Genomic DNA, 15,628 nt, shown 5'->3' with positions numbered 1-15,628 from the left:
ATATATCTATAGGAGTGCGATAGGCCAAAAACTTGTCAATTACAAAGTCTACAGATACCACACAATAATCAATTCTAATTTAAAAAAAGTTTTTTCTTTTTATATTATCACTAAAGTATGCAAACATTCCTTTAAATTTTTTACATCTAAAATTGATCACTTTATGGTGCTACTGGAATCGCAGTACCGCGCCTTAGGTAGACACGTAACGGGGCGCGGGGGGGAGTATCGATCCTTCCGTTTAGTTGGTCCACCGTCAACGTTCGCAGAGCCCCGTCAGTCAAACCCCGTTATCTTTAGGCAGGGTACAGCAGTTTCGGTAGTACTGTACCTGAATTATCACTGACTTAAACTTTTCATAATATTCAAGTTTTTTTTTAAATAATATAATTTATTTAATATTGTTTATAAGCAAGGATACAATAAAATAGTTTTATAATAATAAACAAAAGAGTACAATGGGCGGTATTATCATACGAGGCAATCTCTTACAAGCTGCCATAATGTGGAAACAGTAGAAGTACAAATAATGGGTCGTTAACGTGTACAAAACATATATATATATATATATATATATATATATATATATATATATATACATAATTAAAGTAAACTAACAATTAATTATTACTAATCACAGATTAAAACTGAGTAATACAAGATTAGAAAGTATACGTATACTGTTTACGTATTATATATACGCTTGTATCGAAAATACGTTTTCAATTTTCCCAATAACATTTTCAAGTATATTCGTTTTTCCGTTCTTATCTTGTTTGTTTTTATTTTGCGTTAAAATGTATATATTTTCTAATTCTAATGTTTAATAAAAGAAATTGTTAATTGTTTCTAAATGTTAGGTTATGTACAGGCCCGCTGAAAAGTTTTTAAATTTTAATTGACCCGTTGATTAAAAAGGTAGTTTGGGATAGGGACTTTTATTTTTCTTTAAATTAATTTGTTCACATATATTATTTTATTATCGCGCTCTTCTATCATGTGACTTAAGATCTTTCATTCTTTTCTTTACTTCCTACATTTCATCTGTCTTAACCTTTCATTCCATTTTCCCTCTTTTTTGATGCCTTTCATCCATCACCTCATTCCTCAGGTGTTACAATATTTATTTTTATTTTATTTTACAGAATTTAAGTTATGTACATGATTAAAAAGGTTGCTAACCCCTGTTTTATAATAATCCCGAAAATAATGTGAAAAAGCCATACATTTATAATAAGACCGGGAAAAAGCCAAAAATTTAAATCCAGCATCCTCAATATAGCTCAAATGATGATGATATCACAATCACTAGCGGTGATGTCTCAAGATCGGACTCCCTCATATTTTCCAGAACATTAAAACGTGTAACGTTAATATAATTGTTTCATTTGAAACAAATAAACTCAAAGCCTTCACAACTAAATGGAGTTATACATTTACCCGATTAAAGATTTTAATATCTTTGACCAAACACCCTGTATAGTGTACATATAGTATAACATAGAAGTAACTACATATATAGGAGAGAGAAAAAATATTTACGAAATATTTATTTTAACATTGATACAGTGAGGTATATACCTATTCAGATCATTCGTAATTAAAATGAATTGACTAAATAAGAGAGGGCGTTGCTATCGCTTGATAGCAAGCGACGGACCACCCGGATTTCGGGATTCCCCGAGCAAATAGTATGGCAAATGTGATGAAAGATTTGCTTACTTCGAATATATTCTGTTCCTCGTCGTCGTCTTTTGGTGCTGGATTGAGTTTTTTGTACGCGTGAAGTGACGGCCACGCCCCACCCAGACCTGGTAAAAGAGGGAAAAAAATATTGTTAATATCTTAAAAAGAGTTTTCTGCAGACCAATTATTTTCAGATTTTTTTTAAATAACTAGTTTTCACTGTGCGTCGTAAGTTTTTTATTGTACGTTGTTTTGGGTTCATGTGCTTAATTTACTTTTTTTGTCTAAAAGATGGCAGCACTTTTGTTTCTAATTACGCCATGCCATCGAAATTCGGGGATTCCCTTTTGAATGCTCCACTAAATGCTTCATCTCATGATATTATATAATATTACGTAATCTCGAATTCAAAATATCAACTTTTTTATTTATTAACACATTGTATGCATATGTGTATGCACATGCATATATGTATGCATATACTCACACACACATGCTATGCATGAATATGTGAGTACATGTTTGGGTATCTTGTAAGACTTTGTTCCTTATCCTGTATGTGCTATAGAGTTTATTAAGTAATTTTTTTCTATGTAGGATTATGATCCTTTTGCACGTCCTCACAATGTATGTAATAATGCTTAAGGCGGAAACTTGTGATGACCTATTGATGTATAAGTTGCCTGTTAAAATCTAACTAGTTTTAAGTTTCCCGAACGAGAGAAAATTAAAAATAAAATTTGAAATTTTACCATCCGGTGGAATGAAGGATTATTGTCGATACGTATTTCTATCTTATATACATATCCAAGTATATATATATATATATATATATATATATATATATATCATCATTGCCATCTGCAAGCCAAAAGCTTTTCCCAAAGATCACTACAATGGGAAGCCTTTAGGCCTTTCGATGCTCGCATCTATACACTTATTGATAATAATAAAATTCTGTTGCCTGTTATTTCAGGTGTGTACAACATTAACATGTCAATGATTTTTTTTCTAAATTGATACAGCAATGTAACAAAGACGTCGAGATTGACAACATACTTTGATATCATTATATACTGTGCAGATACTATTTGAGAATTTTGACCAGTGATTCCCAAAGTGGTCTATACCGACCCCTAGAGGTCTATGACAACTTGCAGGGGTCTCCGTCAGCGAAAAAAAATTTGGGGGTTCATGAAATGAAAATAGGGGTCCACGATAGTGGATCTCAACACATACACTGATAGTACCTATTTACTTACATCATACTATCTTATAATATCAAAACATTTACATTATTTATAAAAGTACCCATGAAATAAAAAATTATTGCTTATGTTATTTTATGTATAGTTTATTTTATTTTTATTTAATATTACGTATATTGTACATAACAGATACAACATTTTATTTTGAGTAGTTTTAATTTAAATTCAATTAATAAATGTATAAATTAACATGTTTTTACTTTAAGTTTTTAACACTAAACTTCACTACAGTTAGAAATTTACAGGAAATCAATATCAGGTAAGTAGGGGGTCTACCCAACACGGAAAAACACGGCAAGGGGTCTACGACACAAAAAAAGTTTGGGGAACTCTGATTTAGACCAATGTTGGGGATGGAAAAATGGTATATAATATTAAAAACTCTGAGTAAAAACTATCGCTATTATATTATCACTTTGTTTTTCTAATTTTAGAGTCCAGTTTGTATTACGTAGTGTGTTGTAATGTTGTTATATTTATTACTATTTTTGTTTTTTAAATGCATATTTTGTTAAACATCCTTTTTTTTTAAAAAAAAGTATTTTTTTGGTAACCCTGGAACGTTTCTTCGATCTTTACATGGTTTACCATATTAAATCTTAATTCTCTTTACGTCATGTTTTTCAGAAAGTCAACACAACTCTAAATAAGGTATTGGTGTGTCATACACTAGTGAGATATATACAATGTAATAAAAATAAAAAAATTATATTATTTAAGTTTTTTTTATATGGCAACAATTATATTTAGTTATTATATAACTAGCAACTCGCTTTAATATGTTTTACGTTCTTAATTATTTTTGATTTTGTAACCATGTTTATCTTTAAACAATATTGTCGTGAAAGGTTTGACGCATTAAGAAAAATCATTTTTAAAATAAGAATACTAAATATAATAATTTATATTTTTATTACCTGTCCCTATAGACTTTTAACTGCTAGAAGGTTATGGCCAGTGGCATTTCAATAGCGAAAATAAATTGATGTGACATATTTCAGAGTGATCATTTTATACAGGATGATTGAAAATAGATGCATTAATACTTTTTGCTGATAAATCATCTAAAAATTACTACTACTTTAAAGCTGTTACATCTATAACCGATCACCCTGTAATTTAGGTATGCCTTACGTATGTTATTTGTACGATATAATAAAATAATATTGTACTCACCGTGTAGAAATCCAGTATACGGTACAGGGAAGGCAAAAGAAAACACATTAGATAAATTAGTTCAAGTTTATGCGCATGACAATAGAGTCGAGATTCCTTTGAATTTATTTATGATGCGATGGAAAATGGGCTCTAAGCGTTACATAGTATTCATTTCAGCTATTAGGAGTCCACAGCTGGACCTATGCCTCCCACAATAAATTTCAAATAGGCCTAGTTGAAGGCAATTTATATTCAGAGCTCCAACAACCTTTACTTTATTGTTTAAAAAAATGGAGAAAGTAGGTTGAGGTTACAGCCAGTTATTGAGAATATATGCTAGAATGATATGGACATACATCCAGGAATAAGGAGATCAGAAGAACTCATGTCACGAGGGTAGGTCGTGGTGGTAGTGGATGGGGATAATCAAGCCACTAGCGGAGCGTTGTATTCGAAGGTTCTCGAAACGCGGCTGCAAGCTGGTACGCGGTGTGGGCAGGCCTCGAAGACCTACAAGGTCTACGCTTTGCAGTGGGCATCTGTCAACTGACTTCTTGTTGATGATCATGACCTTTACTCTCCAACTGGTGGTTCTCGGCTTATCTGGCCTGTGTCATGCCCACATACTAATAATGGAAGAGCATCTTGAAGGTCTTCTGGAAGGTTCTCTGGTGGGTACTCTAAAACCATTGAAGAAAAATGGTGAAATGATCTAGATAACGGTATATGCAGACTTACCGTCCAATAGTTCTTCGATGGCGGTGCGTACGCCGCGGTCGAAGGCTCTGGCGTCCGCTGCCGTCTGGAAGGTCAGCCCGAAGCGCTTCTCATCCGTCACCCAGTGGTGGAAAGTGGGCATCACCTTGTTGTACTGGAAGTCCTTCTTTATCGTGCACTCCAGTACTACCTGTTAGAGGCGTGTTAAAAAGAGAAACTATGAAACATGAGCAAAGGTTAGGTTAGGTTGGGTTACTTTTTTTTTTTTTCGAACACGATCGGCAGTCTGCGTAGGGACGCGCCTCGTGTCGACCCTCCGTTGAATGGTATTCCCCTACCATAAACATGGCCTTCGGAGTGGCGGAAGTTTAGAGTGGGGGGCCCTAAACTCCCACTAACTTCGGCGACTCTGAGACGGACGATGGTTTGACGTGGTCTCGAACCATCGTGACAGCACTACGAGGGTTTCGGGGGTAGCGTAGACACGCATACCTCGAGACGTGCTATCTAGAATAGCACGATGAAAGACTGAGTGGCGATCCATGACTCGGAGATACCACGGTCCCCGGTATAGCGCATAGGGCGATCACCGAGGGGGTTTTAGTGGGTAGAAATCCCACATACCCCTATCCTCCCCCCAGAGGCGGGGAAACTTGAACATACAGAAGATTTCCCCCCCGAAACCAAAAACAAAAAGGTTACGTTTTAATAATAATAATAAATTAAATTTATTGTCTGTTTTACACTAGTATTAACTTATGTGATATTTATACTGTAATATTTCACTGGAGAAATTTAAATTAAATATTAAAAACATATTATTGACAAAAAAAGTATATTATTCTGTCCAAGAATATTATACTGTTGTTAATGTGTGGAATTAAATGTTGATGCTCACACAGGTATATAAGTTTAAAATAGTTAATATAAAATATATTAATATATCTTTATTGTCGCGGACACTATAAAACTATAATTATAAAGAGCAGCTGTTGAGTTTCTTGCGCGCTCTTAGCAGAACTGTCTTCCGAGCGGATGGTAGCTTCTTGTAAAGACAACAATGCACAACAATACTTTATGTTGATTGACAATACGGAAGTGCTTATAACGGTCTATTCAGATAAAGGGTATTTGGATTTTATAACAAGAAACATAAAGAAAAATATATATCAATATAGAAAGAAAAAAAATTAAAATTGTCGAGAAAAAAAAAGAGTAATATATATATATATACATCAAGTTTCTTGTTTAGTTCTTTCCAATCTAATCTATGTATAAATACATATTTAAATTTATGATATATCAACATTTTTAAATTTCGAAAATTACACAATCAATTTCAGATCTGCAATAATGGCCAGTGTTTTATTTTCAAATCAATTTTATATTGAAATATTTTTAAAATGAAAAGGAGCTCGGATTCATTTATCGAAAGCCACAAATAATTCTTTAAACAGCTGCATATGGCTCGGGAGCCACAGGTTGGTGACCCCTGGCATATATCATAAAAGTAAAAAAATATATATAAGCTAAACAGAATTTTATGTAAATATACTAACTATAATGGTCACATATATTTATATTTAAATATAAATTATTTATATAAATATGTAGCGAAATAATCACAGTTGTCAAAATGTTTTCGCTTATCTGTCAATCCATCGGTCTACGCATGCGCAAAATGTAAGAACGCGCGGCGTATGATTTGTAGGCGGTTGTCAAAACCGTGTCTCACGCCGAAAAATATAAAATATAATAATGGCGAACGGCGTCAACTAACATATGTTTTGTTGTTTGTGGATTTGTATTAAATCTTTAGTGCTGTGATGAAATATTGAATTAAATACTATCTTATATCAATTTTGAATCAATGTTTAATATTTACAAATGAGTGATGAAAGTTTCATATCAAAAATTATTTCTTTCGTATGACAAATAATTTATTACGGCGTTGGTGTATCTGAAGTTGTAGGCGGATGACATTTAAAATAAACTGTGTCTATATATCATCTAAGTGTTTTAATTTTTGTGCTCCAGCTCGTTAGGTGTTGTCTCTAACATTGGCTACCTAACCTGTTAAACTCCACAAAATAAAATCCGATTATTGTAAGGACTTCGTCAGTCTTGTTAAGCAGCAATGTGCAACGATTTTTGATCATCCTAACATCAAAGGGTAGATATTCAAGAAAAGAATAAATTTTATTATGTATACTTTTTAGTGGTAACGATTTACGACCAACAGGCGTAACAAGAAGTTGAGCTATATTATATATCTATATATTTGGTAGACGTTGGACATGTGATTTACTCTCATAATAACGATTTAATTACTCAACATTACTTTAGAAGTCACAATTTAATAAATACATTTAAAAAACTTTTAAGTTAAACGGTTTTTTGATACCCATATTGGACGTGGAAAAATATGTACCTAGCCCGCCATATTGGAACGGCGTCCATCTTGAATTTTAAATTTTGACATAATCATCGTGTTTTACTAGTGTAGCCCTTTCATTTGATACCCATATTGAGGGGGTTAAGGATAAATATGTAATCCGCCATTTTGTATCGGCGGCTATCTTAGATTTATAATGTTATTGATTTTATTAAATTGTATTGTCATCTAAATTAAATGTGTGTACCAAATTTCAGATCAATCTGACAACGGGAAGGTGTTTAAATTTCAATTTCTAATTTTGACCCAAATAAACAAACAAATTCCGTACGGGTCGAACTAAATAAAACCGTTTATAAAGGGTTTCTTTTGGTTTACTATGTTGACAGTTCATAACCAACGTGAACTTCCATAGTGCTTCCATTTCAGCCTATGATATTGAGAACCGAAAAAGCCCGGTATGCATTTGAAATTTAAAAAAAGAACAAATTATAGCCGCAGTATGTTCGAAAACTGGAAGAATCAGGAATGTATTTGGAAATTTAAAAAAAGAATTGTCACCATGTTGTCGCTGATGCGTTTCCCGTGTATGTAGTACTCGTGCGTGGGAGCAGACGTGGATGATGATGTTGTGTCCCCGTTTCCATCACCACCTCCTGGAAAGGACAACGTCACATAAGTTCTAAGCTATTCTTCACGCTTTATTAGGGCTACCACGAGTTTCAGCTCAGGCTATTGAATAGATCTTTACCAGATATGCATGGATATATAACATTAGTTGATATGCTTGTAATGGCGAAGGCTATGCACGGAGTTTTGCTGCGATATCTATTCATAAATGAGATCCACAGAAGTACCAGTCACCGACTTAGCTCGATGGATTGCTTCTCTGAAGTGGTAGGAGGCACGAAGGTTCTAGAATGATGACCACGAATCGGTAGACGCGACCAACGATGGTAAAGATCGCGTGGTTTCGCTAGATATAGGCACCGCAAGACTGATCTTGCAGTGGGCGTATATGTACATAACCCGTAGTTGTTTCCGCATTGGAGGGTATGCAAAGAAATTTTTGATTTTCTTCCATATGCTATTTGTTAGGTTCAATGTGTTGATTCGATAAGAACCTGTAAATAAACTAGATAGTTCTCTGTCTAACTGTCTCTTATCTCTTTGGAACACCAATTTTCATGTTACAAATCTATTTCTGACGTTAAAATCAGCATACTACTAATTCCAGGCATTTTCGTCTCCAATATCATCTTTAACCCTTTCGTTACCAGCGCCGAAGTTTGCCGGCATTCACCTTGTAATGTTGGATTATGTGTAGATCACTGTTTTAAGATTTATCACAGCCAAATAAATTACTAACAATTATCATAACTTGTATTTTTAATTAATATACTAGTAAAATCTTTGAATATGTAACACAAATGAGAAAATTCGAACATCGGATTACCGCCATACAATGTGCACTGCCATGCATGTGTAACGGACTGCGGTAAGGGAAGGGTTAAATAGGATTTATTGATCAGTCGTACTTTCTTTGATCTTCGGAGTAGCCTCATGCCTTTCATTAGGTTTCTATCATCAGACGATGATGATTTGCCTATGTATTGTTATTAAAGTTAGTGTAATAGATGAAGTAATATACCGGAAGTGCGGTGGTAGCGGCGCTTGCCGACCATGACGTCAGCCAGGCCGCCACCACCTAGCGCCACCCAGCCGCCGGTGCCTTCGTCGCGACACATCACTTGCGCTCTCACGCGCACCAGGTAGGCACTGGAAGAAAGAATTGAGGATCAGTGAGGACACCATCACCTGAACAGCCAAGATAGTCGCCGGAGTGCAGGAGGTGAACGCGACGTGAGCAGAGGTATGAAAGGAAGAAAAAAGAATGAAATGGTATGCCAGAATTTGTGACGAATAAAAGAAGAATATATGGTTGACATTAATATGGAAGAAAGAAGAGAATAAAAATAAGATATTGAAATAAATTATGATTTAAAAAATTAAGAATTGATCCATTTAAACACAGAGATCAGATATTTACTAAAAAATAACCTTTTAATTTTTTATTTATAATGGGAAATTTGTTATAGCTATGTGATTAATTTATATAGCACATTTTTCAGCAGAAAATACAAAGCCTTTACATCTATTTCGAATCCACCTGTATAAAATTACTCGTATATTACATAAATGAATTTATTTCTATTAAAATGCCACAGGTTATTACTACAGGCAGTACAAAGTCCGCAGGGACATGTAGTAAAGAATAATTCATTTTTAATATGTAGTAATATTTATTTAGAAACGCTTTTTCTTACTATATTAAATTTCTTACTTAATTTGCAATAATGTAATTGATTGTTGTATAGCGTGTCGTGGTCGTTTTGACCCGAAGACGACCATTGCATGCTCACCCCACTCCAATAGATAGGGGATATAACATAATCAAATATTTAATGGAAACAGGTGTTACCTCGCGGAATTCCATCCTAAGTACTGTAAGACTTTGAGTAGTAGTGGGGGAGGAGGTGGCATATAAATAACAAGCGGCGACGGACTGAGCTCACTCTGTGTTTGGTACTAATCGGTGTAACATAACTCCTGGAGATGCCCCGTGGAGGGGTGAAACACGTGTTGAGTAATTTGGTGGTGGCGGTTGTGTGACTCGCATTGTTTGCCGCATACGCATTTATCAGCGGGCTGGCGGGCGGTGCACTTTGTTGCACGACTACCACTGCATGTGCGGAAGTGGCTAAATATTGGTCCTTTTCTTACTTATAACATAATCGCCTCGCTAGGTTGGCGATCAAAGAGCGGTATTATGGTACGCAGAGGACGCTGCTGTCGTTCCTGAACAACCTGTGAATTATATAAGATTGTATCTCGGTAATCGAACCCACGAACACATCGAAAGGCTCAGTCCTCTACCGCTGGGATACCACTGCACAGAATATGGCGTACTGTTCATAAATTGATAGCCAATGGGTTGTATATTCACATCTCTAAAGTTCTTACAAGCAATCATCCCGTACACCAATACCTCACTTTGAGTCGTGGTAAACTAAATAATGTAAAAGAATGTGGAGAAGGAAGAGAGGCGATACGCATTTTAATTGTAAATGAAAGGAAGAAAAAAAAATTGTGCAGTATTAGAGGGAAGAATGAAAGTAAAATAGTAATATAAAAAAAGTTCTTAATACAGATTTTGTTTCATATACGATAGGGGAACAAAGCCCTGAAAATAGGAGCCCAATAAAAAAATCATGTTAATGTAACTAATATAAGACAGTTTTAAATTGTTCTATTTACACCAATACCTCACTTTGCGTCGTGGTTACGTTCCAAAAAAACACGACGCAAATTGAAACGCCGCGAAGTGAATTAAGATTTTCTATAGCAAACCATGTAAAGATCGAAGATAGGTTCCGGGGTTACGAAAATACAACTTTTTAAAAAGAAAATTGAACAAAGTAAACATTTACAAAACAAAAGTAATATCACTCTGTCAATAAATAAATTGGAAAAATATATACCTTTTTTGTGACAAGAAACAACACGTTAAAGTTTATATAAATTTATTATTTTCTTTTTACAAAAGCACAACGTAAGCGTAATTGAAACTGAACTCTTAAAATTAGCAAAACAAAGTGAAATTAAAACTATTAAAATTGCGTTGAGTTTTAGTTAGAATGGGAATCCCCGAGTTTTGATGGCATGGCGCAATTAGAAACAAAAGTGTTGTCATCTTTTGGGAAAAAAGGAAAAGTTCATAAAAAAAAATTAAAGACTCGAACACAAAACAACGCAACTTCGAAAATCTAACGACGCACAGTGAAAATTAGTACTAATTAAGCAGCGACGCAACTTCGAAAAAGACGCAAAACGAAACGACGCAAAGCGAGGTATTGGTGTATATGTTTTTAGCAGGTTATAGATGTCGCAATGCACAACCTGAACTCAGTTTTTTTTATGGTCATATATTCTCGTTTAATAATTTTTTCACATATTTTATTTCCGCACTCTTCGTACATGCATCTTACTCTCCACATTTCGTCTGTCTTACCCTTTCTAACTCGGGGGTTCCCCAAGGAACCTCTGTACTTGATACTGCAAAACATCGAGAAACTGCAGAGTTCTTATATCTCTGGGCGGATGCTTTATGGAATGCTTTTGACTTGAAGTTATGCGTCTTACGACTGATAATAAACAATAAATATAAATGATTTTAATTATTTATTATCTATCTCTGCGCCTTTGAAACTAGAAGCTATTGGCCTGTCGTATTAAAAAAGAAAAAAATAAATTTTAATTATTGATCATTTTATACAAGGTGATTGAAAATAGATATAAAAGGTTATAAACTTTTGGATGGCTGTGCTATACGTTCTTCTCTTTTAAGATCATCCTGTATATTAATAGGAAAGTAACATCAATTTACAAATATCTCTAAAATTAACACTTTCCATGACATGTGGGGCGTATACGACACTCGTTGATTTTTCAGTTCAGGCCATTTGCAGTTCTCATTGAAAAACAAAGGATTCTTAAACAAATGAATTGTAGGCTCGAATATAGACAACTTCACGTCTGCGTGTACGTAATGCATATTAAAATTTATAACTTTTTCCTGCTAATTATAGCTTTGCAGTATTGAAAAAGTGTAAAACGTATGTCTTAAACGTTTTTTTTTTTTTTAATTTTAAAGTGTGAGTAGCATACGCTCCTCGAGGCCTGAATAGTAAATCCTAAAAAATTGCCACGGCACGGAACGAATTAAACGTGCTTTCTCATGCGTTTTTTAATGTCTACTGATTGAACACATTATACGCATATATTGTCATTCTACCCACAGTTTCAAAATCAAATGAAATACAAAAGTTATATTTTTAGTACAACCGTTTGTTAAACTTTTCCGAAGTTTGAATATGGAAGCCTGTACAAAAACGTTGGTTGCAACATTCTAAATTTAACTCCGCCGAAAGTTAACAAGTTTGGCAACACTGGATTGGGGCGATTTCACGTCCGTTCGTGTTATATACCTTTGTATGTATTTTAATTTTAAAAATAGAATCCTCAATATTTGGCTTTAGAACAGTATTTTTCAATCTTTTATATGCTATTTCCCAACTTTGCCTTTCTAAAATTCTTAGAACCCCATATATAACACATATGTATATATATATATATATACATATATTATACTAAAGCGAAAGAGTTATACTCGTGTATTTCGAATTGCTCCTCTTTGTGGCTTGGGCCCCACGTTGGGAAACACAGGTTAAGAAATTTCTGATCCTTTTATTAAGTTATAAATTTAAAGTAAAAAAAAGAATCGCTCGAAAATGTTACTTAAACAGGATTACGTTTATATTTATTACTTCTATCTAAAATTCATTCTATATAACAATTTCAGATCAAAGCAATCTACCAAGATATACCATTTTAAGTTACTTAAAAACTTAAATTGAACTTATATGTAGAGAGGCAATCGGCACGGTTTAACACTTGCTGATAGGATATTACTGACTAAAAAGCATTTGCAGGTTTCGCGGGTTCGAGGAGGCAGGGCGCAGAAGGTGCCTAACCTAAGACCTTTTTTTTGTTTTGGTTTCGGGGGGTGAAATCTTCCGGATGTTCAGAATACCCTGCCTGTGGGTCTACCTGCCTGGCGTCCGGCATAACGCAGAATGCCGCACCCACTTTATTCTCTATTCGGTTGCCGTCGGTGTAAAAACCAGATCGGCAGTCGCGGTGGCAAGTCGAACAGCCTCCTCACCTTTCTCCAGGCAGGAGAATTCGTTTTGGGTTTGAGTCTTTAATTTTTTTTTGGAAATTTTCTTTTTTTTTCTAAAAGATGGCAACACTTTTGTTTCTAATTGCGCCGTGCCATCAAAACTCGGGGATTCCCTTTCTAACTAAAAATCAACGCAATTTTAATACAGTTTTATTTTCACTTTGTTTTGCTAATTTTAGAGTTCAGTTTCAATTACGTAGTGTATTGTAATGTAATATACTGTGCTTTTTTTAAAAGAGAATAATAAATTTATATAGATTTTAACGTTTTGTTTCTGGCTACAAAAAATGTAAAAATTATTCCAATTTATTTATTGGCAGAGTTATATTATTTGTTTTTTTAAATGTTTACTTTGTTCAATTTTATTTTTAATAAGTTGTATTTTCGTAACCCCGGAACCTATCTTCGATCTTTACATGATTTGCTATAGAAAATCTTAATTCACTTTGCGGCGTTTCAATATGCGTCGCGTTTTTTTGGAACGTAACCACGACGCAAAGTGGTTGTTGTAAATAGAACAATTTAAAACTGTGCAATATCAGTTACATTAACATGATTTTTTTATTGGGTCCCCTATTATTGAGAGCCTGTCGTTTCCCTATCGTATATGAAACAAAATCTTTATTAACAATATTTTTATATTACTATTTTACTTTAAATCTCCTCTCTCGTATTAAACAATTTCTTTTTTTTCTTTCTTTCATTTACAATTAAAATACGCATCGACTCTCTTCCTTCCCCACATTATTTGATATTATCTAGTTTATAATCTCAAAATTCTAATTCCTGTTTCTTTTAATATGTCTGACATTACATTTTTAATCTGTATCTTTATTTTTGCTTATAAAATCCCATTGACATGATTACATATATACATTGCTACTATAGTTAGCAGCGATGTCGCCATTGGTTAAAGAGCGCGCAATGTGTAGCGTCCTCGTTGGGGGTCAAGTGCCTTATGAAATGCTGAATGAAAATCCATATGAATGAAAAACGTTTCCATTGTTCCTGTATAATCTGTGTAACTTTATACATGGTCTATGTGTTCGATGTTTCTTTTTATTCATATAGATACAGTATGATACGAAATATATTTAAAAACTTTAAGGTTTAATGCTTGTTTAACATAATAAATGACGTAACGATAATAAAGCAGTAGATAGTTTTTAAAATTCGAATTACGATGTATTAATATTAATTAATATATCCGTTCTAGACTGTACTGCCAGAATTTGCATGCCCGTCGCATTCTTATAAAAAAAAAAACAATGTGACATATTTCAAAGTGTTCACTTTATACAGTATGATTGGAAATAGACCTAGAAACTTTAAATGGGATCATTTGCTATTATTTAATGTATGGTACATATATATACATACTTTACAAAAAATAATTATTTTTATAATTTATATTACTACATACATACTGGCAGTATGTATGAAATCATTAGCCTTTCGTATTCTATTTAAAAAAAAACACATGTCAAGGTGACGTATTTTATACAATTGGAAGTAGGTGTAAAAAGTTCAATAGGTTTTTGTTAACAAAAGTAATATATACAGCCCTTTACACTACACGGCACCGGCGACAATTTCACATGCGTAACTTCGCATAGAACATCGCGTCATTCATAACATAACACAAACATTTCTCACCACTCCATAACAGCTGTTCTTAGGGCCTCCCGCTCTCTAACCGTGAACAGCGTGGGCGAACCGAGGTTGGATCCGGATCCATCCTTAGCTCGCCTGTGGTCCACGCTGCCGTCCCAAGCCGCATACACAACATCAACACTACACAGCTCTACTCGGGTAGAGCGCTTTACTAACGAACGTCATCGTACAACTGTAATGCGTCTGTCCAGGTTCTGTTTTATTTTTAAGTTCACGGACCCTTCCGCTCCGTGAACTCAGTTCCGATGAAGCTGTAAAAGCCCTCGGACTAACAGCATAAACTTCAACCGAAACCAAGTACAGCCTTTTATACACATAACGTAATAACTTAAAAATTACTTTGTCGATTTTTTTTATAATTTCTTAACACTAGAATGATATTACGAAAATAAAAACAATGTAAATTTCGGCTTATATTTGCAATAATAAAAACACTCGTTGAATCTTTACATCAATGTTAAAATTAGTTTCTTTATATAGCCAATTATATGCCATCTGTTTCCTTGCTTTGAAAACCTTATCATTATATATGTACAAAAATATAACTAACAATACTGTCTATCAAAAAATTAAATAAAAACGTTTTTTTATAAATCATTTTATTTTCATATAGTTTCGAATTGATATATATCTAAGCCAATATATGTCGGGTAAGTTATAGATTTTGTATGAATTTACAGCACCCGGCGATAAATATTGCACATCGACGTTTGGAAAGAGACAATCGGCTAATTTCGGCTCCGTAGAGCGTTATCTCTGTCGCACGAAATACGACTCACAAAACGTCACATAGTGTGGGGAGGGTTATAAAATTTATTATTATATCTAATTATATTAGTTTATTGTGTATATGTTTAAATAGTTTACTATAAACAAAATTGGTATTTTAACGGTTGCAATAATATAAAATTGTTCAATTCCATTTAA

At 33.9% G+C, this 15,628-nt stretch overlaps 1 protein-coding gene across 1 annotated transcript in view; it reads right to left on the bottom strand.

Annotated features, from left to right (window-relative positions):
* Spred (Sprouty-related protein with EVH-1 domain) overlaps positions 1-15,628 on the bottom strand; it is a 30,126-nt gene that overhangs the window by 9,931 nt on the left and 4,567 nt on the right. The window contains exons 2-5 of the mRNA XM_068768352.1: positions 8,876-9,003; positions 7,786-7,880; positions 4,851-5,019; positions 1,723-1,811 (exon numbers count right to left, since the gene is read on the bottom strand). Coding sequence (XP_068624453.1) covers positions 1,723-1,811; positions 4,851-5,019; positions 7,786-7,880; positions 8,876-9,003 — 481 coding nt within the window. The remainder of the gene's footprint in view (positions 1-1,722; positions 1,812-4,850; positions 5,020-7,785; positions 7,881-8,875; positions 9,004-15,628) is intronic.

This window comes from Battus philenor, unplaced genomic scaffold (assembly GCF_028537555.1).
Source record: "Battus philenor isolate CCGP_79_NKW_IND1 unplaced genomic scaffold, ilBatPhil1.0.hap1 SCAF_25, whole genome shotgun sequence".
Classification (NCBI taxonomy): domain Eukaryota; kingdom Metazoa; phylum Arthropoda; class Insecta; order Lepidoptera; family Papilionidae; genus Battus; species Battus philenor.
This window is presented reverse-complemented; position numbering and strand designations above follow the sequence as displayed.